The sequence below is a fragment of the Neurospora tetrasperma genome (assembly GCF_000213175.1).
Source record: "Neurospora tetrasperma FGSC 2508 unplaced genomic scaffold NEUTE1scaffold_2, whole genome shotgun sequence".
Lineage (NCBI taxonomy): Eukaryota > Fungi > Ascomycota > Sordariomycetes > Sordariales > Sordariaceae > Neurospora > Neurospora tetrasperma.
Window position 1 is genome coordinate 912,866 of NW_009799100.1, and position 25,295 is coordinate 938,160.

The window sequence follows — 25,295 nt, forward strand, 5'->3', positions numbered from 1 at the left end:
AACTTAATAGTATAGTAACTACTATAGTTATTTAGTACTAAGACTCGCCTTTCCTCTTTATTGAGGGGACGAGAGTACTCTTCCTAATATTTGAATTAATTAAGCGTATACTAATTATTTATATAACTTCGTAGGGAGGTAACGATAATTATCCTATTATTAAGGGAATTATTAATGTACTTGTACATAATATTAACGCTGGGAAGTAAAACGAAGGGAAGGATAGTCCGACCAAATACAAAAATAGCCTCAAGGACAGTAACAAGAATCCTTTGGTCAGGGTTGACGGACTGCACTTCGGTTATTTCACTATAAGTCCATATATAATAGGCCTTATCTAATACGCCGACCCCAAAACTAGACTCGTCCCCATTCTATATATTATTTAGCTTAACGTTGTACTTAGTAATAGTATTATAGAAGAGATAAAAGACCTCTTCTATAGAGATAACCTCTCCACACGCACCAAAAACCTCCATATACGCACCCCTACAAAGAAAAATGGGGCGGTTCAGCTAATGACACCTAACATTAAAATCCCCGTTTTTACCCGCAAAATTTCGTCTTTTCAATATTGCACAACATCGCTCTAACTTAGTCATTTCTTTTCCCTTTTTTTCACACAGCCAGTTACACCAACACTTTGCACACAGTTGCACCAACTAGCGCCAGCACTACAATCCACACACATTTACACCAACACTCTACACTATATCTATCAATAATACCCTTAATATACGTAAAGTTATTGAATTCAATTAATTTCTATACTAATTAATCGCTACAAATGTCCTCTACTAAGCGCCCTCATTATACATCGACCTCCTTAATCTCAAGCCTCGCTTCCAACGCCTCCTCTATCAATTGCAATACAATATAGACTATACCAACGGATAACCCCCTCTTCTTAATAACTATTAAAGATTACAACGAACTTTTTACCCACTTTATTGCCTTTTACTATCGCTATCGCTTTAACATTGTAACTCAACGCACCTAAAAGCTCAAAAGGCCTAACTACAACGAAGACAACTCCATTATCAAAATCGTATACTGTTGCAACTACGCTAACCCCCGCCTACTATTAATATAAAATCCTAATATAAAGCAGCGGTCTATATTACGAAAGACTGCCCGTTATTACCTATTTAGAATCGTACTCCAAATTAAGAAGGCTATTAAGTAGAAGTATACTACCCGGGCAATAGATTTAATATATTAAAACTATACCCCGTCCTACAAATTCAAAGGTTATATTATATTTCGCTAGAAGGTATATAATAATAAGGTTAACCCGGAAGTTAATACCTTCTTAGAGAACCTCCTCTTATAATGAGACCTTACAATATAGACTATCCTTAGTATAATTAGAAGGAAATATTCTGAAATTCCCTAGATTTATAAAGACCTTAATAATATACGCTAGTATTGATACTACAATTTACAAAAGGGGTATAATAATACCCAGACGTTTATTAAAGGAATCTATAATAATTACTAGAATAGTAATTTAATATTCAAGTACGAAAAGTTTAAGGAGGATAATATATTGTACTATACGTTTTGGCTTACTAACCGCCAACGTCGAATATAAATAAAATTCCTATATACTATTTTATTCGATATAATATATAAGACTAACTATTATTACCTCCCCTTCGTATAAGGCGTTGTCCTTATACTAAAAAGAACTTCTATACCTATATTTTAAATAGTATTCAGTAATAAGAGGGAGGAGGGATTTACCTTTTTAACCCAATTAATTAGAAATACTACCGACGAATTTAAAATCCCCTACCTTATAATTACTATAATTAATAGCAACCCCTAATTTACCCGTACTATCAACCAAACCTTCCCTAATATTCAAAGATAGTAATATACATAATATATTAATTATAATATTATTAATTATCTTAAGAAGGATTAGGTACGCCCCCCCCCTCCTTTAATTAGAAGTAGAGCTAGGAGGAAGAAGAGTAGTATAATAAAGAAGATTTCGAAGACTTAAAGCGTTGTAATACCCGGGTTTTAATAATTACTAGAACTAAAGCTAAATTAGACCGCTTACTAAATAAGGTTGCTAATATACAATTAGTACTATTCTTTATATAATAATATATAATTTACTCCTCGGATATAATAGGTTTCGAGTGTACTTGGACTATTCTACAATACTAATTTAGTTACTAGTAGGATAATATTATTTTGTAAATTAGAGAAACGTTAATGCCCTATAAGAAAGAGTAAGTAAATTATTATATTAAATACTACTTTAATTAGGGATAAAAAACTATATTATTAAACGAGGCTAATAATAGTTCCTTAAAGAGCTATAGATTTTTAGTTCGTAGTAATTTAGTTAAACTATATAACGCTTGCCTTTAGTATATAAATTATTATTATAAAGTTTATATAAATAAGTTAATAAAATCTAATAGCCGTATACGTATTAAGTAGGTTAATTATAAGTAGATAGGGGAGTATCTATATAAGTTATTAGTATAAATACTTAATTTTATATATTATTAGTACTATAAACTTAAATTTATATTACCCTCTATATAGTTAGGTTACCCTAATACCCCTCTAAAACCTTATTTAAATAGTTTTAAATCTTAATATAAGCTCCCTTATATTTATAACATAGAGTTACAATTTAACGAGGGTAAAATAGTATTAGTAATTAAAGCGGCTTATTACCCCTTTTAATATTTATACTAACGTTATATAAATTATAGTTATTATCTATAGTCCGGTTACTCCCTATATTAATTCGTATATTAGGATATAGTAAATAAATACTTTAAATATAAATTAACCGCTAAAGTAGTGCTTAAAGGCCGCCTACGTAAGTAAGGGGGGCTATTTAGTAACGAGCCTGTATTTATAGTACTATTACTTGGATTAAGTAAATCTACCTAATTAGCTAGGCTAAAGGGTAAATTACATAACCTAACTACTATTCGAACTTTAATACACCGTAATTACTCCCGGTACGAGAAGGGGTTTAATATTAAGGAGTTTAATCCCTAAAATAAGGTACGTAATTGTATTGAAGTAGTTGATAGCGATAATAAAGAGGAGGAGGATAACGAACTAAATAAATACTAGAAAATAAGGGTAAGGGAGCAATTAGCGAGGGAGTAGGCGGTAAGAAAATAAGTAGCGAGGGAATTATTATTTAATAGCTCTAAACTCTCTAACCTACTAAATGTAAGCTCTAAACTATTAAATATAAGTATTTAGAGTAGAATAGAGTATAATACGACCCCCTTTAATACTACGAGAGTATTACTAGATTAGTACTATTAGATTTATTAATAAGCTTAAGATTTATAGGGTATAAACTGGGTTAATTCAGCTCAAGATATAACAAATCACGTTTTTTACAACTAAAACGATATAATTTACATAACAGCTGCTACCTGGTCTGAGGTGCGTACATAGAGGTTTTTAGTGCGTGCAGAGAGGTTATCTCCTTCTATATCTACCCTAATCTATAAGGCATTTACTCCGCGGGCACCCGGGTCGTCTTACACGGGCACCCAACCTTATACGGGCACCCGAATTAACTATTTATTTTATGTAAATTAGCGCTTACATAGTAAATTCCATAGTATTACATCTACCCCAAAAAAATGACAATAATGTCCAGTAATATAGTTTTGCATAGAGATTTCTATAGTATATAATATCTTGAACATAAGGTACTAAAGTTTATAATATTCATCTATATACTTTCTAACTACCTCTACCTACTTCGTCTTTTTAGGTACTAGTAAGCTTAATTAAACTCTCTCCCTCTTATATTTAACTACTTACTTAATTAGGAAATTCATTACTAGTACGGCTACTTTAATAGAATTTAGTACTAGCTCTAGTACTATCTCTAGCTCTAGTACTAGCTTTAGCTCTAGTACTCGAGAGGGTATCTCTAGAGACGACTACCATCGATCTAGAAATAACTATAGCTCTAACTCTAACTCTAGCGTACGTTCTAGCGTACGCTTTAGTAAGGGGGTTGGCTTTGGAGAGGGTAAGAACTCTAGTTGTAAGTCCAGCTTTAAAGAGGGACTAAAATCGATTATTAGAGAGAGTTTAAAGGGTGGGAGTCTAAGAGGTGGGAGCTCTAGAAGCGGTAGCACTATCGATTCCAATTTTAATTCTAATTTCAATTATAGACTTCTTTTTAGTATAGCTACTTAAATATAATCTAGTACTAGCTTTGGCTCTAAGCTACTTTCAAATGCTATATCCGATTTAATATTATAACTAGAAGTATTAAAACTAACCAGCTCTTATATATACTTGCGTTTAGTAGCCTTAGTAGAGTTGGGAATTAGTTTGTTAATATTATTATTCTTTTAATAAGATTTATAGCGGTATACATTCGGTTATAGACGAAGGAGGTTATTAAAATTACTCCGCTTGATATACTTAACCTTCTTACTCCCTCTCTTACTCTTTAGAATTTCTTACTCTACTACTATAGGAAGAGTATATTCGTTAAGGATAAATTTAATAGAATTTTTAGGGCGGCCTCTCTTCGTAGGTACAATGCGGGGGTTTCGAAGTCGAAGGTAGAAATTTTGAGTATCCTATTAAATTAGACTAATTAGTAATTATATATAAATAAATAGATAGATTCAACGTACAAGTAACTCCTTATAATACTAGCGAGGGTATATATAGGTAAGTTTCAGTACCTTCTTTGCAGCTACCCTATTAAAAATAATATAGCGGTATAGTAGTCTATATTGGGTAGTAATACTACAATCCTTATTGTAAAGTTTAAGAGTAGGCGGGTTTTTGCGTTGATCGGTTAGTATATATTTTTCTGTTTAGTAGTATTTATAATTAATTAATTCGAGGGTAATATAATTAATCTATAGTAGTAATATTCCTAGATACGTACGGTCGATATACTATTGTTGCTAGCGGGTTTGCTATCTTGCAATCTTCTTTTTGAAAGTCTAGTGTTAATTAGCAGCTATTTTTATAATAGTTGTAATGAGTTTGTAGATATAACTATTGCTATTAAGAAGGTAGCTCTTAATATTAAAGTTGTTTAATTTAATTAGTGATGTAATTCTAATACCGAAGTTCCTGTACTGCTTGATATAATAGTGTGCCTATTGATCCCTAATAGGTAGCTAGTTCTTCTAGATATATCGAAGAACCAGTATTTGACTCTCAAATTGCTTTTTCAACCTCTCCTAAACTATTTAGAGTTCTGGCTTAGTATTGGCATACATTATAAGCTTAAATATAGCTACAATACTATAAGGGTTATTGGTAATTTTAGTGATAGGTTGAGAGCTAGAGCTAGTAGATCGAATAGATGAATAAATCCTTTAATTAATTATATCGAAGGAAATTGGACTCTCCTATTTATTTCTGCCCTCTTTATCCTCGGAGCCCTCCTCTTCCTCAGACTCATCGTCGTTGTCGTTATTCTTCTACTTCTTCTACTTCTTTTTAGTATTAAAAAGAACGTTTTTAGTAATATAAAATAGATAGAGTTGTTGTTAGGTATTAGGGAACACTCTACCTAATACTTATTTTATTTCTTTATATTTATTTATAATAATAATAGTTGGCGAGGGTAGATTATAGCGTAATTCTAGTTCTTTAGTAGCTTTAATTAAGAAGTTAAAAGCTTCCTCTTTCTTATTGTTAATAATACTAAAGACGTAGTTAAATATAGAACTAATAAATAAGACGTTGGAGATTTAATAGAATAGATAATAAAACCGGTTAGTATTATATATATTATTAATTATCATAACTTTAAGGAACATTCTAGCTATATCTTTACAAGCTAGGAAGGTAAAGATAAGGCCTAATAATTTACTTATTATTCTCTAGATCCATCTTTTTAATATATTTAATACCGTTATCATCAAGAGATTTAATTAAAGTGCTGGTAGGGGTATAACTATTGAGGTTGCAGCGGCGAATTTTCGTTCGTACGTTATATATATCGGTTTGTATATGTACTGATCTAGGAAAATCTATTGGTACCATAGCGGTAATTTCTCGAATTTATATAATATTAAATTTAAAAGTATTATCAATCTTTTTAAATATCTCTAGCTTCATCTTACGGTACTAAGGGTACGCAAATAGATGCTAGGACTAGCCGTAGTTGTAGATTTGGAAGTTTAGGTTAAAATATAAGCGAAAGTGCTAAAGACTATCCCCCTTAGTATCTTTATTAGTAAGCGCTTTCTATTTATACCTATATTTATATAAAGCAATCTTTTAAATAGTTACTATAGACTCCCGAAGTTTACTATAGCGGTTACAGACAATATAATATCGTGTGTAGTCTTTAACAGCGGCTCTAGGCTTACTACGGCCTTATATACGGTTAATTGCAAATCTATAAAACTTTACCCATCTATTAGTAGCTTCATAGAGAGCTTCAATCGTAGCCGTGGGAGGTATAGCACTAGAAGGTAGATTGATAATTATATCCCGGTAATCGAAAAGCTTATCTTCGGGTTCGCTGTCGCTGGGGGAATCGATTAACTAACTATCATTACAATTGCGAAGTGCCTGTAATTATATTGAGGGAAGTAAACTAAGCGAATTAATAAGAATATCGCCATTATTATCGTTGAAGAAGCCTTCCCACTCCTCTTCGTCTTTGGTTGGACTAGTAGTATCGCTATCGCTATCTTCGATATAGGTGAGGTCGATCGGTTCTTTACCCGCTTCGGGATTGTAGTCGCCTCTGTAGCGGCTTCGGCTACTACTCCTCCTTCCTCGTCTTCGATTATAATATTATCCCTATTTGTATTGTTATTAACCTCTTCGTTGAGGCTACTTATTATTGTACTTGTAATTAATATTGAAGATCATTGAGATAATACTTGTAAAGGTAAAATTTAATCTGGCCGAGTACGAAATCTATATAGGTTATTTCTTACCATCGGATTATTAGTAATCGCCTCTACTATTATATATATAGTTTAGTATATTAATTTCTAGCACTTAGAATATATTTTTCCATATTGTTATATATAGACTATATATTTAAATATTTATTAATATATTATCACTTCAAGCTATAGCCGCTAGTGTTCTGGCAAAAGTATTAATTAGTATAAGGTTTACTTTATATACCGTCTATTCGTCTTCGCTATCTTTGTTTCCGTTGCTATCACCGTTTCTATTCCCATTTCTACGGTTTGGTTAGATAATGGATTTCTAGGCTTCCTATATATACTTTTCAATATATAGTCTTTACGAAGCTAGGCTGTAAATAGTAGAGGTATTATAATGGACTATTTTGTATAGTCGGTTAATATATAGCTCCCAAAGTATAAAATTGGGGAAGGGAGGGTAGTCTACCTAGATGGAAATGGCTAATATCGAATAGTAAGACTATATTCCGTCTTTACTCTTATTGTTAGGAAGACTTTTAATAGCATTTTGTATATTTCGGCCATAATACCCTTATATTTAGAATGTACTGGATCGGGCACCCTAGTTAAAATAATATTTAATACTAGTATTAAGTGGAATAAAGCCGGCCGAATTAAACTAATACCCTATTGGGTTTTATATACTATTTGGTTGCCTTTAATTGTAATAAGATTAATATCAATTTCTTACCTTATTTGTAAATACTAGTAATAATACTGTTTAATTTCGGGGTTAAATACAAAACTAGTTAAAATATTCTATTGGTTAATAATATGATCTGGGCTAATAAAGTAAAAGCGGCAGAACTTTTGACTACTTATACCTACTATACTAATATTTTAGTTCTATTGCGGTATATTACCAATATAATACAAAGTGAATACTAATACTAATATTAGCCTTCCTTCTACCTATATTATAATTATACCTTTGTTTAATACTATTAAACACCCTAATGCTTTGATTATATTATTGAAATTTAATATATATAGGCCTAGGATAATGGGAAAGATATTAGGATTTCGGGCTTGGGTATTATATAGTAGGCTAACTAGTAACTAGTAAACCCCTATAATAGATCTATATATATTGCGATATATATTAAATCTGTTAATAAAAGTTAGAACGGGATAATTAATTATGTTAAAGCCCGGGTTATTGACTTTGTCGTAATATTCCTCGAAGGTAGTACGACTGAATTCTTTAATTTCTAGGTAGGTTCGAATAGGTAGTGTGAAGGTGAGAGGATAGATTTTGAACTTTTTGTATATAGGTGCTCCTTCAATTTCGGAATCGACTTGGAATCTATTAGGGTCATCCTTGAGAACCTAGTCTATAACCCGACGTACAAGAAAATGGCCACTTTTCTAGTCGATTTCTGGCTCAGTCGTATACTTTTTAAACCGTCTTTTTTCCTTCTTTCCAATTTATACTAGTAGACTTAGGTCATCCAGAATATTTCCGTCAAAATAATCAACAATAATAGGCGTAAATTGGTCAGCCTAGTATTAAAGAATTTAGAGTTCCTTATCGAATCGAATAATTAATTCGTACCTCCCGAATATTATTTACTAACCGATTTGGTAATAAGCTCCAATACCTGGAAAATCTTTATCTATATAGTTAATATATATATATATTCGTTAACAACTAAGGTAATTTCGCCAGTATATTCGTAGACGTCAAAAGTAGAATTCTTACCTGTAACTTTAATACGGCTAATATGGATATAGTATTAAGGGTCGTCTTCTAGTAAACAATAATAGTATTTAGAGTTATTAAACTTATTATAATAATAAAAGTAAATAAAGTCTAATAGAATGATAGTTTTGCTATTATTATTAGAATTATTAATAAAATATACAAATTGACTAAATATTATACGAATTAACAATAATTAATATAGTGAAGAAAAAAATTCTATTGGATTATCGACAAAATATACTATACCTTTATATATTATTGTAGCAGTATCCGAATTAAAAAAGGCTTGGAAAAGGGAATATAGATTTATGAAATATAGGGGTTTAAGAACCGTCGATTAGTCGGTATCGTTTTAACTATCTTATTATTTTTTCCAACTAGCTAATTCAGTCTTCATCCTTAAAGTTTGTAATAGAACCTTAGCTATACGTATATCGAGTAATAGTAGTCGTCTAGCTGTGCGATTCTTTAAAGTTTTTACCTACTTTGGTAGACGTTAGATATTAATAATAGGTCCGCCGTTTTAATTATGTAATATATTTAAAATTTCGATTTATATTTTATATTACTTTTACGAATGTTTATTAATAATAATATATAAACTAAATGCTATTTAGAAGTCTATTAAATATTCGTATTAAATGTAATAATGATAGATTAATTCTAATATATTAGATATAAGGTTGCGTGTTGTAGTGCTTTGAGGAATGCTTGTTCCTAGTTCTTATCCTTAGTCGGTTTGTTCGGCTATTTAATTACTTATAAAATCTTCCTCAAATACGTACGTCTCTAATTCTTTATTGAAATCGCGTTTATTGTACTTAATATTAAGACGCAGTTGTTCTTTATCGAATTTAGTAGGTAGTATATCGTTGCTATTTATTAATTCTTTAAACCGGTTTCGAATGTCTGTGAGGTCTATGCCTTTGTAAATATTGTTTTAATTAATAATACCTATTGTAAAATTATTAGTAATATGGTTAGGTACGTTGGGGGTATATTAAATTTAATTTAGCTTTGTTATTACCCTTATTAGCACCCTCGTTATTACCCTAATCGTTAATATCCTCCCAATTATCAGTATCGTCGTTATATACTATACTTATATTAGATATAACCGTATCGTTATTGCTGTAATTAAATAGAGGGATAGAATCTAGTGATTTTAATTTTGAACATCGAGGTAGATTGGGTTATTACTATTAGTAATTTTAATATAGATAGATCTTAGGGAGGGGTATACGTTTACCGAAACCGGCTTTGAGCGGTATTAGTCTATTGATGAGACGTTCTACCTATAATGGGTTGTCGTTTTTAATTGCTCTAGTCCTGCGTTTGGGCATAGTTGGAAGTACTTAAATTAAATAGGGTAGTTAGATGTGGATTTGAATGTAAGATGGTAAAGTCTATTGCAAAGTAGAGAGTATATTGTAAAGGAGAGAGTTTGTTCAAAGTAGAGATTCGGAGTCTATTTATAAAGGGAGAGTCTATTGTAAAGGGGAGAGATTAGTATCTATATTATATAGAGAGTAAATTATATATAGAAGTCCTGGTATTTAATTTAGAAGTTTGATATATACAGATATTCAATTTATCTAAGATATTCACGGATGTTATAGTATATACCATAAACCACACTAAATAAGGCTATCCGGTATATAGATATATATATAGTCTTAAACAGCCAGACTCCACTTTCCCCTGTTAAGATTGGGGTTTAGAATGCGGATGAACCCGTACTACAGTTAGCCGCCTTCTAGACCTACCCACTCTATTGCACTACATTTATATGAATACTAGCAAACGTAAATTAATACTACAAACTATTACTATATTTATATATTATTATTAGATACCCTACTATTTTATTTAGTCTTTGAAAGCTACTTACTTGCATAGAAAGTATTGGAAGTTATTCCCTATACCTTGTGCGTTAATAATGCCCCGCTATCCAATCCTATAATATAATTTACCAATTAAAAAATAGGGCCGGTAGAGTATTAAAGACGATTGAATGTATAATACTCCGTTATTTGAACTTTCGATACTATTTACATCAGATAGTATAGACTAGAATAGAGTAAATAACTACCCTGTTGTCGTTATTCGAAGATAGTAGAATTATTGTAATTATATTTACTGGTGCTATTGCGGATAAGAACTAATTACTTCTTATACGCTATATTTTATCCTAATATTTGAAAGTATTGGTCGACGATTAGGTAAATATGTAAATCCGAACCGGCCATCTCCCCTCTCGAGCTTCCTCTCTTTCTAAACTTCTTCTTTTTCCAAATTTCCTTCCTTTAATTGGTTTATCCTTTAATTTAAACTCCGCTTCCTCTAATATCCTAGAGTTTGCGATTATTATTATTGAGTCCCCGTCCTACTTTGTATATGATTCTAGACTATTATTATTGTAAGTATTATTTTAATTTAATTATACGCCAGGACCGACTAATATTATTATTTAGATAGAGGGCTCTATAAAGAGGAAGAGAAAACCGCTTACTTTTATAGTTAATTAATAGATTAAGAGGACCGTTAGTTTTGAGGGTTACTAAAATTGCGACGATAGTAACGACGGACAGTATTATAATGACGATTATAAAGACTATAATTAATAATAGTAGATTATTAGTAGTATGCCTATTTCGCCTACTATTAGCCCTATAAAGCTAGTGTAAGCGCTGCCTATATATACGACTAGTACTTATTGATAGATTCTCAAAGTATAGGCCCAAGTAAGTTGAGATCCCGTATAATATTTGATTTTAATATATTACTAATATTCTTGATAGGGCTGACGCAATATTACTTCGCTGGCTGGACTAAGCCCTCGGATTGTAGTTAAGAAGAATTTTAAGAAAATAGTAGCTTATACCGAGTTTGCTGCGACTAATTTAACCGATCCTTTAACTAAGGGTTCCTAGGCGGTAACCCGGCGAGCTCCCCAACCCCCAACTATTGTACCCAAGGTAATATTATAAGATTATTATGGTTAATATTAATAATATTAATATTAGTAATATTAATAATAGTATTATACTTAGTTGAAATATAATATATAGTTACTATATTAGAAGATAATCTAATTCCTATAATACTAACAACCGTTTGTTGGCGATAATTGTAGTTAGTAACCGTCCCTTTTTGGTTACGGCTAATACTAATATGAACCGTCCCCCTTTGGTCGTGGTTAGTAGCCGCCTACCCCCTTTGGTTACGGTTAATATTAACTGTCCCCTCTTAGTTGTAGTTAATAATCGCCTACCTCCTTTGGTTACGGCTAATACTAACCCTCCTTTCTTGGATATGGCTAATAATCCTCCTTTGTTAGTTATAGCTAGCAACCTTCTTCTATTGGATATAGCTAGTACTAGCTATCCCCCTTTGGTTGTAATTAGTAACCGCCCCCTCCTCTTAGTTACTAACTACTCCCCCCTCTTAGTAGTAATTATAATCGTGGCTGTAGTCGTAGTTGTAGCTGTGGTCGCGGTTAGTAACCCCCCCCCCTCTCTCTCCTGGCTATTAACTACCCCCTTTACCTGGCCGTGTTAGTAGTTAATTATAAGATAAAGGTTAATTATATAACGATTAAAGTGCGGCGGCTATAAGCGATATTAGTGCGTAACAAATTCCCTTTATCGAGGGGTCCGATGAGGAAACCTAGTAATAGTAAGAACAATGTAAGTTAAATAAATTGAAAGTTTAATTATAAGATATTAAGGAATAAGTTCGAGATCTAGATCTAAGTTTCGATGAATGTAATCGGTTATATAATAAAGCCGATCGATTTGGTAATAAACTAGAATACCGAAAGGATTTAGTTTTATGAATAGTATATGAATTTGAGCAATAGAAGGCTAAGGCTACGGTTAAGCCTAGAGATTCCGAGTCCGATGACGAGCTTTTAACCCCGAGGCGGTCTAAGAAAGTAGTGGAAAATATAGTAAAGAGGGTTACAGCATTGTAAGAATTGAAGAGGATGGCAATTTTACTTTCCTTCTTCGAGAAATTCGACGATATTAAGCCGGGTAGTATAGTACTACCTCCTATCTCTAATATATTCAGCCGTACGCCTCCGTTTGTCCTTAGTAAATTTATTTTTAGTTGTATACCTCCTTTAGTCGCTATAAGCTAAGATACCGGGATATATTCGGTAATAGGTATTGAAGGCATCTTTTAGACCGCCTAATTTAATAAGGATAAAGACCTTAGCGATATTGGAGCCCCTAATTATCTTATTGCTCCTAATCGTTCTAATACTCTTAGTAGTTCCGGTAATCTTAATTATTAATCTAGCGCCCCTAGTCGTTCCGGTGCTCCTAGCTGTTAATCCGGAGCTTTTATTCGTTAATCCGGTATTCCGTTTAATAATCGTTCTAGCGCTTCCAATTATTTAGGCGCTTCCAATGCAGTGAGTAGATTCTAGGAAGTTGCTTAAGAGGAAGCTGGTCGTCCTAATTTCGAGGATCCCGAAGACGATGTTACTCACTTTAGTAATTTAAACGAGGAAAACTTTAATGAATATAATAGACCTAATCCTCCTAAGACCCCCGATAATAGCCGTAGCGGTAGTAAAAGCGCTTTAATTCGATGATGATAGAATGGTATTGACCGATTGGAAAATGCCTACCCCGAATATTTTTAAGAACCTATTTGTACTAATCTATAGGTTATTCGAGAGATTGATAATATACCACTTCGTTTAAAATATAATCCGATCGCCGATAATTATTAATATGTTGTGAATCCCAGAATTCTTAAAATTCTATTACCTAGAAATATCCTAAGAGGTATTATTGTACCGAAGGATAATCCAACTGTAATTAACGAAATTAATAAAGAAGTTCGATAGGTATTATTTCTATTTTATTATAACTAATTTTCTAGAATTATTATCAAGCGGGTATATAATTACCAAATCGATACCCGGAAGACTAGGTTCAAAATCCTTTGAAAGTATATACTAGATACCCATCGAATATTAAAGTCGTATTAATTAATTATTACTATACGATAATTCTTCCTAAATATTATTTCGGATAACCCTTATATTCTTAATTACGATTTAAATACTCCGAATCCCTAATATAAATGAGAATTCAAAAACTTAATTTCGAATTGGATCAATAAGCGTACCTTCGATTAAATATCTACATATATCGCTAAGTATATTAATTACGAGGAAACATTTAATAATAAGTAATTGCTTGCTTAGTTTTATTTAGAAATGGAACTTTGGGATATAGGTCCTATTTAGTTTCGGGTTATTAAATCCGAGCGGGCTATAAATATAAACTATTAATTAGGTAAACTATAGGTTATAAACATCTGGCAGACGAATTAGAGGAGGAGCAGCGCGAGGAACTCGCGAGGCACTCGTAAGAAGGGAACAAATCATCGACGACACTAGAATAAAAGAACAAAGGGACGGGGAGGAGACGATTGTGCTAACTACGGGTGCTAAAACCGAAGTACCGTCTATCTAACGCCTAGTTACGCCTAAAAAGCTCCTCGAGAAGCTCTATTATACGAGTCTAGTTCGCAGTAACATTGCGACGCCACTAAACCCAATTATCGTTTATAACGGGGCGGCCGGGGGTATCGACGGCCATAGGGCTACTAGGGGCAGTACTACTACTATTAGGATTGGATATAATACGTACGGGAGTAATCGCGCTACTATTAGAATTAAAAGTAATATAAACCGGGTTTATCGTATTATTAATACTAGGGCCGGAGGGAGTACGACCGTAGAAGATATCCTTTATATATAGCGTATAGTATCCCTTCCGCTGGAAGATAGTAATATTATAGTATAGAATGCGGAAAAGGTTAATAATATTATTTAGAAGACCGTTTTACGCTAAACGACCGTATATACGTTTAATAAATTATTAAATAGCGCAAATAAAAGTATTTAATTTTTAATTATATTTAGTCCAGCTACCTAATATTATAATGATAATCATAGACTAAATAATATTGTAGGCGTTATAAAGATTAATAGAAATATTTAATATATATTTACTAGTAGTATAAATATAAGTCGCAGTTTGGAAGTTAGTAATTAGGAATGAAATGTTAATTATAAAAGAAGGGCGAAAAAGAGAAGAATATAGGGCTTATAGGAAGCCGAAATAAGGTAGGTTTTACCGGTAACGATTTTACGAAAAGTATTAGGACCGGTAGGTCTCTTATTGGATTTTAGGACCGTAGCGAAATTTAAAGTATAATAGAGGTAGGGGATTTTACGGACGGTATTATACGAATTAGTATAAGGATTAGGAACGATAGAAGGGATAAGTATATTGGTTTTAGGGGATTTAAAAATCCGGATTGCTGCGAAGGATATGAGAAAATATTGCGGGCTCTAAGTAAGCCGGAACTACGAAATTAGGAGAAGCCGTAGAGCCCGGAGACGCTTCTAGGGAGGAGACCTTAGGGTCGGAGGTAAAGTTGATCGGATTGGGACGGTTGCGATTAGAGGAAATTATCTTAGATAATATTATTATAGGGAGGAAAGAAGGTAGGAAGGAGTTAGGAAGGGACGTGATACAGGATAAGTATAATAGATAGATAGACTGCCCTCCTGCCCACCAGAGATGTCTCTGGCAGGTACCGGGCCGGCACTACCGGGCAATAAAGGTTCTAAGAACCTTTGTTAACCGCCTTTGCTAAGGCAGCTATTTATAGACAGGACAGAGGCTTCTAGAAGCCTTGCAGCTACCTACTCAAAGGTAGTTGCAAGGCCGCCTCTAGCCTAACCTTAAAGAAGGTATCGCTTCCTATATAGAATACTAAATATATAGTGTTCTTCAGGATTGCTCCTAATCTCCCGCATTAAATAGTAGTTGCAATTAAACGATCGAACTGACCGCTATTATCAATGCAACTACTTTCGATTGACCGCTACGTATTACCTTTATTACTATTCAATTGAGTCGTAGTAGGCCAAATAATAGCAATCTTAATTATCCAAAGACGCGTTACCCCAATACCCATCCAATTGAGTATTACGAAACTAGATAATTGTCGCATTATCGTTACAAGAAATTCATTATTAACTCCTTTACCCCTGCCAATCTAAGTCTAGCCGAATCGTAATAGGTTAAATAAAGTAACAATAGTACTAATTCCTTACTCCGCCCTAACGAAAACTCCCTACAGAGTAGAGTAGTAGTATATTTATACTACCTAGATCCGTAAATAAAATATAATTGAATTATAATAGGTTATAAATTATAATTGATGCCAATGGTTTCTCTTGTATTTAAGACGTAGTAGGATTACGGTATCCCCTTCCCTTTATATATATAATCGAATAATGCAATAAAATAATTCACTATCTATAAATTTATAATATAATTAATAAAACTATAAATAACTCTAGTAGGCCACCCCCTCAATCTAATAAAGAAGGACCACCGCCCCAACCCAACGGGAACCTACGGATCGACCCTATTATAGTACCTATACCCGTAATAAATAATTAAGACCTTCTCTCTAATATAGAAAAACGTTATATATACAATACTAAATCTATTTTACAGTCTTTAAACTACCCTACGAACCCTCCGTTACTATTAGAGCCGGGAATCCGCGTAGGGGAAACACTAGGAGAAGGATAGGAATTTGGAATAATAGACTTTGAAGAACTACCGGAGCTAAGAGAATGGCCAAGCAATTTCGGGAATAATAAGCCAATAATAGTATATATTAGAAAGAGTATCGAACGGATACAATAGGAATTAATAAATTGGAAATCTATAGATATAGATAGAATATTAGATCGATCGGACTTAACTATATTTACTAAAACCCTTAATAATCATATGTAACAATGCGGTAGTAAACTAAATAATAATACCGTCCGCTGTAATAGATTTAGGATTAAATTTACTAATTTTAATAATAATATAAATACCCTTACTAAGAAAATTAAGAGTATTAATAGAGCGGTCAACTAAATAAGTATTAGACTTACAAACGAAATAAAAATGACTAAATTTACTGCCCTAGAGCAAATAGTTAAAAACCTAGAAATGAAACTAGGAAAGTTGACCGATAAGCTGAATATACCAAATAATTCCTAGATAAAAGGATTAGCGAAGACCTCTATCGGAAGATTCTAGGCATCGAATAATATTAACCAAAAGTAACGTAGCTATAGCAATATAGCGAACAACAATACCACTCCGGACTTCAATACGCTTTTTACGCGTACGATAGCTAGCCTTTAAACCGACCCCGCCTTTACCAACCTTATACTAAAGATTACTACCGTTTAGTAAGCCGCCTAAGCCGGAAATAACCCTCCCGATAGTACAACTATTTTAGGAAGTTCTAGCGACTCAATCGACCTATTTGCGAGAGATAATAAATTTTAATACGAAGATATAGGGTAATTTAATCCCTATTTCAAGGATCCTGACGATATTAGTATAGTTGTAGATAGAAAAAACGTAATTTATATAAATATTTTCTACTTTATAGATCGATTGAAGTCCTTTATAGAAGACCCCATTTTAGGAAGCTCTATTGAATAATAAATTGTTACTATATTTCAAACCCTCCTTACTAGACCGGCGGTTCTCTAGTAGACTAACGAGGTCACTCTAAATAAGAGGCGAGACTTGCGGGTCATAGGATTACCCAATTTACTAGACGTAATATTACAACACTTCTAGCCAGACTCTACTATAACTATACGTAAGTTTACAGAATCCACCCTACGGCTAAAATATATTATTGAAAATAAAAATGCAATGTCCGATTTTATTTGAAAGAAACTCTGTTAAGCTAAAGATATAAGTATTTTAAATAAGGATAGGGGAAATTGGTATAGAGTAATGGTTCAAATATAGTTTAGTATAGAAATCGCTATCCGTTAATACCTTAATACTCTACCCAAAAAGGGAAGCCTAATTAACTATATATTGATTATCGACGAATCTCGCGTATTGTTGTACTCGGCCGCGAAGGACCGATACCCCTATATAACTAATAAATCACTTAGCGTTCGGATTAACGATAGAAGAATTCGAAAACCCTATAGTAATTACCGAACATCGTACGACAATTATTTAAGAAATCACTACGATAACCGATCTAGAGACCGCTATAATAACCGCTCTAGAGACTACTATAGTAACCGATTTTAGGATTACTATAATGACCACTCTAAAGACCAATACGGCAGCCGTTCTAAAAAATACTACAGGGACCGTTCTAGGAATCGATAAGAGGTACGACTTAGAGAATACAATAGTACCCATACTACCTAAAACTAAGATTAATAGAAGGACTTCAAGACCGACTTCAAATATAACCGGGTCTACTTTACGGACGACAATATTTTAGACTCCCCGCTATTTCAACTAGACCTAAACTATTTTATTTACGATAGCGACTATACTTGTTAGAAATGCCTAAAATAATATAATTCGGAGATTAGTAAGAGAGCCTACATCTGCAAATGCCGCCGGACCGTGGCTACTAAGGCTGAAATTAGGAGGATCGAAGCAACTATAAGGAGTAGGTGCGGCTATTGTAACGAAGAATTCGAATTAGAGAATAAATGTTTCGCCTATTTGAAAGTTTATATAAATAAGTAATAGGACTAGACCGGGGTTGCCTTAATTACTTATATCCCTATAATTTTAATGATTAACTAAGCCGCTAACCTAATTGGATATAGTATTAAAGAAACGTTAGAAGTCGATAAGTAGGATACTTAACTGCGAACCCCCTCCACCGACATGCAGTAGATTAACCGCTAATCTATAGTAAATTGGACACTACCGTTATTAGGAGTTTACCGTCGTACTGCGGTAAATAGGTCTTAACGGTAGTTTGTATACTACGGTAGAAGGGTTTGTACTTTCCTAGGAGGTCAAATCTATCCTAGACTACTGTAGGCTAGAAAATCAATCCCTATTAGGAAAAAAGAATCCCTATTACTTGCATACAGGTCTGCTGCGGGCACAGAAAAAGAGTATTAGGAAATTGCAATTAATATATATATATATATATATATTTATTTATAGAACTGCCTACCTACCGCCTACCCTACGTACAATTTAACCTAGCGCTATACTTATACTTAGTACCTATACGCGGCTTTATACCGGATATATAGTCTATTACGGTACTACCCCGACCCCAACCTAGTACTATACTATACCGCTTCCCGGCGGCCAGCGCTACGCGCCAGTACTAGTAGCAATTGTATATAGTATGGTATAGTATAGTATAGTATAGGAATACAATAAATATAAATAAATTTATTACGAATAGTAATATAGTATAATTGGATGTATATACTATAAATACAATGCGATATAATAAATGCAATACGCTAGAAAAGTTCTCTTCGGCTATAGTTAATTAATTTAAATAATTAAATAATTTAGTAAGTAAGTATATTATTAATTAATTAAGGATAGGGGATACGGAAAGAAATAAAGCGCTATATTAGTAGTTTGGAGGATTAAGAATAATAGAAATTGCAATAAATATTTATATAATTTTCTATACGGTCGCGTATATAATATTAGACTAGACAGTTGCCGAAAATACTTTAATATATTATATAAAACTCTAATTACTATAAATAATTTAGTATATTTTATATAGTAATTAATAAAGCATTTAAAGTATTTACTCTAATATTTACTATTAAAAAAGTATTTATAGCTAGATAATATCCCAAATGACTAATACTTATTTTGGTTAGTAATAAATAGTCCGGTATTTATAAATTTTTAAGACGTTTATAATATAAATCTTTTTATTAATTAATATTATTAGTAAGTTAATAATTAATATTTCTTTGGTTTCTTTAATTAATAGAAGCCTAAGGCTCGCGACCGTCCTATCCGTAACTATTATCTTAGTTAGTATAAGGAATATACGATATTTATTATACTATTTTCATTTATAAACGAAGATATAGTTAATACAGCCTATAGTAGTATTATCGCGGTATTTAATATAATTGTTAATAGAGAAGGTATAGCGCTTAAAGGTATTGTAATACCCTTTAAATAGTTATAATTAATATAGTTTCCGATTTCGGTACTAAACTATATACGAAGAATATAAATTGTATAAAAAAAAGGCAGCGGGATTTATTAATTCTAATAGTATTTAGTAAATTCTAACGTATTTAGGGGTATTTAGGGGAATTTAGGGGGATTTGAGGGGGATTTGAAGGTATTATTATTAATTTTATATAATTAATAATACTAATTATATAGGTATATTATCATTAATTTGCAAATATATTACTCTTATATAGTATTATAATATAGAATATAATAAAAATAAAGAAGATACTTTAATAATTAATTCCCGTACGTTGAGGGGGTTTGGTATATAATAGTATTAGTTAAATAAGGGTATTTGTAGGGTAGGATTAGGAATATATATTAGGGCGCACGAATTGTAATATATATATACCTATTTAAAAAGGATAATTCCTTATTATATTATAAAGTATTAAGAACGAATCTTAAGATTTTAATATCGTAATCTAATTCGTACGCTTATAATAAGGTATAATAGAAATTATTAATTATTATATGAAATAAAACGGGTAGATTCTAATTAGGATTAATAATAGGGTATTGAATTTTGCGTATTACTATAGCTTCGAACTTTCCAATTATAAATAGCCGGATATATATGTGATTAGCGGGAATCGGGATATTAAATTCCTATTCTTCTCGTATAATTAATCCTATATACTATTTATCTTTTTAGTAGAATAAGTTATTAAACAAACTAGGTGCTTCCTTAGCTATATCATAAATTTATTCTATTAAATTGGAGTTAGTAATAGTAAATAAATTAAATAGGGCAAATTAAATAATATAAATAATATACTCTTATTCGAAGATCCATTTTTTAACGTCTTTACTATTAATAGTTTAGGCTGTAGCTTTAAATTATCTATTTTATTATTATTAATTTCAATTCCGCAAATATTATTATTCTAATTATAAGTACGGGTTTTATATACTAAATTCTCGTATTTATATATATTACGTATAGGTTAGACCGGTAGTATATCCGCTATATTACGGGCGCGAAGACTTTTTTAGGGGTAATTTACTTATAATATTTTTCCTCTACTATTATATTTAATAATTTAGGAAGGCCGTACTCGTTATAAATACGGCCGTAATATACCCCTAAATATATATTTGGCCGAAGAGCCTTACAAATATACTCTTTTGCCCGTTTTAGGAGGTTTAATAGTAGTACTATATTAATTATACTACCCTCTTCGTCTTTACTATCCTTAACTATTTATATATCTTCTTCTAAACCGCTCTCTATAAATAATCGAAATAATAATATTTATAAAAGTCTAGAGTCTATACGAATACAATTCTAAAATACCTTCTATACCAGGGGGTTACTAACTATAACCGCTAATACTACCTAATATAGCTTTTTATACCACTATCTACTGTACTTCGCCTTAATATTAATATTATTATATACTTCCCTAATATTTCGGGTATTTATAAGAATTAAATTATTAATAGCTATTATAGCCAATACCCGAACAAAACAGCCAACCAATCTATTATCTACTGCGATATCTTCATCATCTTTATCTTTATAGTTCTTACCTTAGTAATATAGTTAATAAATATCCTTCTATACCTTCTAAGCGTATAAATTAATATAATCTTTACGCAACTATACTTCGAATATAGGTAGTACAATAACTATCCATTAAATATAATATATAAAATTTAATTAAGAATATATAATAAAGGCGAAGGCAAGGTACTACATCCCGGGGGAAATAACCAATTTTTTAATACCCAGCTATACTCGATTTTTACTTTAGGGGTTAAAAATATATCCAATAGCATTTCGTAGGTAGCTACGGTAATACCTATAAAAAGTCAATATATATTCAAAATATTACCTCTACCAATATACCCTTATTTTTACATACCTTTATATTTTAAATAAGCCGGGTTAGGCGGGCGTATTATAATAATATCGAATATAAATATTGAATCGAATAATATAGGCCGGAATTTACTAATACCCTATTGCGTACAATATACCATTTTGTCACCTATTCGCCAAATATCAATATCCACTTCGTACCGTATTTATATATACTAGTAATAATATAGGTTAATCTCCCGGCTATTTGTAAATACATTTTTCTTATTAATAATATATTCGGGCCTAATAAAGTAAAATTGATAGAATTTATAACTACCTATACCGATAATACTGGTATTTTAATTCTATTAAAATATATCGCCCGTATAGTATAATATAAAAATCGACGCTAATATTAGTCTTCCCTATACTTCTATTACAATACTACGGTCCAAAGGTATTATACAACTAATGGCTTTAACGACGTCGTCGAAATTAGACGTATATAAACCCAAAATAATGGGGAAAATATTAACATCTCTAATACGAATATTAAAAAACAAGCCAATAAGTGACTAGTATACCCCTATAACCAATCGGTAAATATTGTAATAGACGCCGAATCCATCGATAAATATAAATACTAAATAGCTCAAAATATCGTTACCGTACTATATATATACTTTATCCCATTCTTCCTCGAAATACTACCTTCCGAATATCTTAATCTCAAATTCAATACAAGGGGGTAATATATATACAAGAGGGTAAATCTTTATTGTCTTACTTTTTTAATCGACTTCTACTTAGTAAGAATTTAGTTCGGACTTGGCGACCTCATCCAGAATATAGTAAATTAAATATACCTTTTTCTAATATTTAATATCTAACTCAATTATATACTTTAAAAATATTTTCCGACTTCGTAGCGTACAACCTCCTATAAAAGTAAATTATAAATTAATTGCCGGGCTAGGATCGCTCAAATCTTTACTATTAAAATAATTAATATTAATAGGTATAAACTAGTCGGCCCATTCTTAAAGAATCCATTCGTCTTAATTAAAGCGCATTACTAATTCGTACTTCTTAAACTTTATATTATAATTAAATTAAAAGTATAATCTAAGGCCTAGGAATTCTTACTCGATTTAATTAATTAGAATATACTTATTAACAATAAGGGTAATCTCACCTTTATACTCTCGAAAATCGTTTATAAAATTCTTACCCACAGCGTTTACATAACTAATATATATTTAATAATCTAAATAACTATTAAATAAACAGTAATAATATTATATATTATTATAATTATAACTTTTAATATAATTATCTTTGATATAATTATTAATATCCTTAACGTTATAAAAAATATAATCCCTATAATAATAAAAGTAGATAAAATCTAACGGGAAAATCGCCCTGCTATTATCTTTAGAATTGCTAATAAAGTATATATATTCGCTAAATATAATTCGAATAGAAGATAACTAGTAAAGAATATAGTATAATTCTATTAGGCTATTAATTAAATATACTATACCCTTATATATTCTTGGAACGGTTTTAGAACTTAGAAAGGCTTAAAATAATAACTTAGGGTCCATAAAATATAATAACGCTAATATAATTAACTAATCTTCGGATTTACTAAACTCTAATTCCTTTATTAATTATTATTATACTTCGTATTTAATTTATTCCTTCTTTTAACGAACGGACTCAATCTTTATTCTATTCGTTTATAATAGTACCTATACTATACGCATATCCAATAATAGAAATCGTCTTATAAACCGGTTTTTAAGGGTCGCTAATTATCTTAATAGAGTTTAAATCGCTAAAATTAAGCGGCCGTCGTACTCCCGTAATAAATTAAATATCTCTAACTAAATCTTATAATTTTTTAATAATATATAATGCAAATAGGTATATAGGCTGAATATTATTTTAAAATTCGATATATATTCGTATTTATTATAGTAATACCGGATTAATTGTAAAAAATCTATAATTTGGCCGGTAGGGACTTCTAGCGCTAGAAGTTCGGGTTCTACAAAGTAATCAATTTAATCCGCTATCTATTTATTAATAAAATTTTTATTAAATTCAATCATTTCTAATTCGGGAAGGACAAAGAGCCGTTTAATATACTCGATATCAAACTATATTTAATCTTCGTTTGGAAGGTTATCGTTGCCTTCGAACTCGGCCGATTTGCGCCGGATATTTATTATATTTAAATCTTTAAATAAATTATCTTTATTAATAAATACTATATATAAATTAATATTCAAATCTATCTCAATTTAAAGAATTAATTGACCTTAATTAATATTATTATTAATATTTTCCTAATTATTAGGGGGTACCGCCAAGTCAAATATAATAGTATTACTATCGCTATCGTTATTATTATTAAAGAGAAGGGTAAAGTCTATACTTTAGGCGGTTAGGGATTTTAACTATCGTAGTACTATTAATAATCTTAAATAATAAACTTACTATTATTATTACTATTTAAAGTAAGGGTAAATTCTAAGTACTAGTACTCGTCTACCATAACCAATTTTAATTCTTACTAATTTATTAATAATAATATTTACCTAAAAGGGGTCGTCTTTCAGGTAAGGTCGGCGTAGTATAAAGTAAAATTTATTAAAATAGTAAAATGAATATAATAGGAAAGATTAAATTCGAGAAAGGGAGAATCTTAAAACTACCCGTCAAATTAAAACCGGGCGAATCTACTATTTATTCAAATCTAATTAATTATTTACCGGTATTATATAGTATAAATAAATTAAATAAGACGGAATCTTACTTAATAAGGACTATTTTATCCTACTTACTAAATAATAAACAATATAATATTACCCGCGTAACTACCTACCTAGACCTATAGTACTATATATAGGGGTAGTACTTTACTATAATAAACTTTGAATTTCGGGCAACCGTTATACAAGTTTTAGATTATCTATAATATTATTTACTCTTTTAATCGGCGGGTTACTAAATACTAATTTTATTACTTTCCGTAATACTAACTTATATATTATATACCCGGTATATAAGTAGAGGGCTAATACTTAGGGGTACCGCTATTCTATTAGCTATAATACTTTTAGTCCCTACTAAAATAATAGTACTAGGCTGCCTCTATTACCTACTTTTAACCTCTATAACTTTCATCCAAAATACTATTACTATATTTACTATATTTACTCATTACTATTAATAATACCCCGCCTTTTCTATCCGCTAATGCTATAATTTTTAATATTTAATCTAATATCTATTAAATAACCAACAAACATAAATACCCTTCACATGTACGCAATAGATTAAAAAACGGTAAAAATCGGTCGTACCCCCCCGCGGGCGTACACAATCTTTACTTTTGGAATTGAATTTTTTTTTATCTTTTTATATAACCAAACCTTACTACTTAATTTATTCCCGCAATCATTTTCTTAAAATTAAGTTTATCTTAAAACTAGTTAATTAAACTAATTATCTAAATCAACTACTCAAGTACATCGTACAATAATACCAGCTTGTAATTACCGTAAATATTATTATTATTATTATTATTATTATTATTATTATTATTATTATTATTATTATTATTATTATTATTATTATTATTATTATTATTATTATTATTATTATTATTATTATTATTATTATTATTATTATTATTATTATTATTATTATTATTATTA

General features: G+C 31.0%; 2 protein-coding genes across 2 annotated transcripts; both read left to right on the top strand.

Moving 5' to 3' along the window:
- Nucleotides 1-2,229: 2,229 nt before the first annotated feature.
- On the top strand, nt 2,230-5,245 carry NEUTE1DRAFT_108344 (uncharacterized protein; the record flags this gene model as incomplete). Its single annotated transcript, XM_009850777.1, has 19 exons — nt 2,230-2,246; nt 2,340-2,353; nt 2,442-2,456; nt 2,651-2,668; nt 2,788-2,793; nt 2,831-2,851; nt 3,115-3,153; nt 3,422-3,438; nt 3,776-3,781; nt 3,834-3,847; nt 3,897-3,931; nt 3,993-4,054; nt 4,095-4,123; nt 4,529-4,551; nt 4,644-4,695; nt 4,769-4,824; nt 4,896-4,944; nt 5,009-5,048; nt 5,153-5,245. 19 exons carry the CDS (start codon nt 2,230-2,232, stop codon nt 5,243-5,245), a joined length of 606 nt encoding a protein of 201 aa, XP_009849079.1.
- Nucleotides 5,246-11,285: 6,040 nt separating this feature from the next.
- On the top strand, nt 11,286-13,235 carry NEUTE1DRAFT_108345 (uncharacterized protein; the record flags this gene model as incomplete). The annotated part of the gene is made up of 10 exons (XM_009850778.1): nt 11,286-11,323; nt 11,374-11,384; nt 11,442-11,486; nt 11,574-11,618; nt 12,116-12,138; nt 12,244-12,266; nt 12,320-12,329; nt 12,503-12,612; nt 13,047-13,060; nt 13,180-13,235. 10 exons carry the CDS (start codon nt 11,286-11,288, stop codon nt 13,233-13,235), a joined length of 375 nt encoding a protein of 124 aa, XP_009849080.1.
- Nucleotides 13,236-25,295: the final 12,060 nt, after the last annotated feature.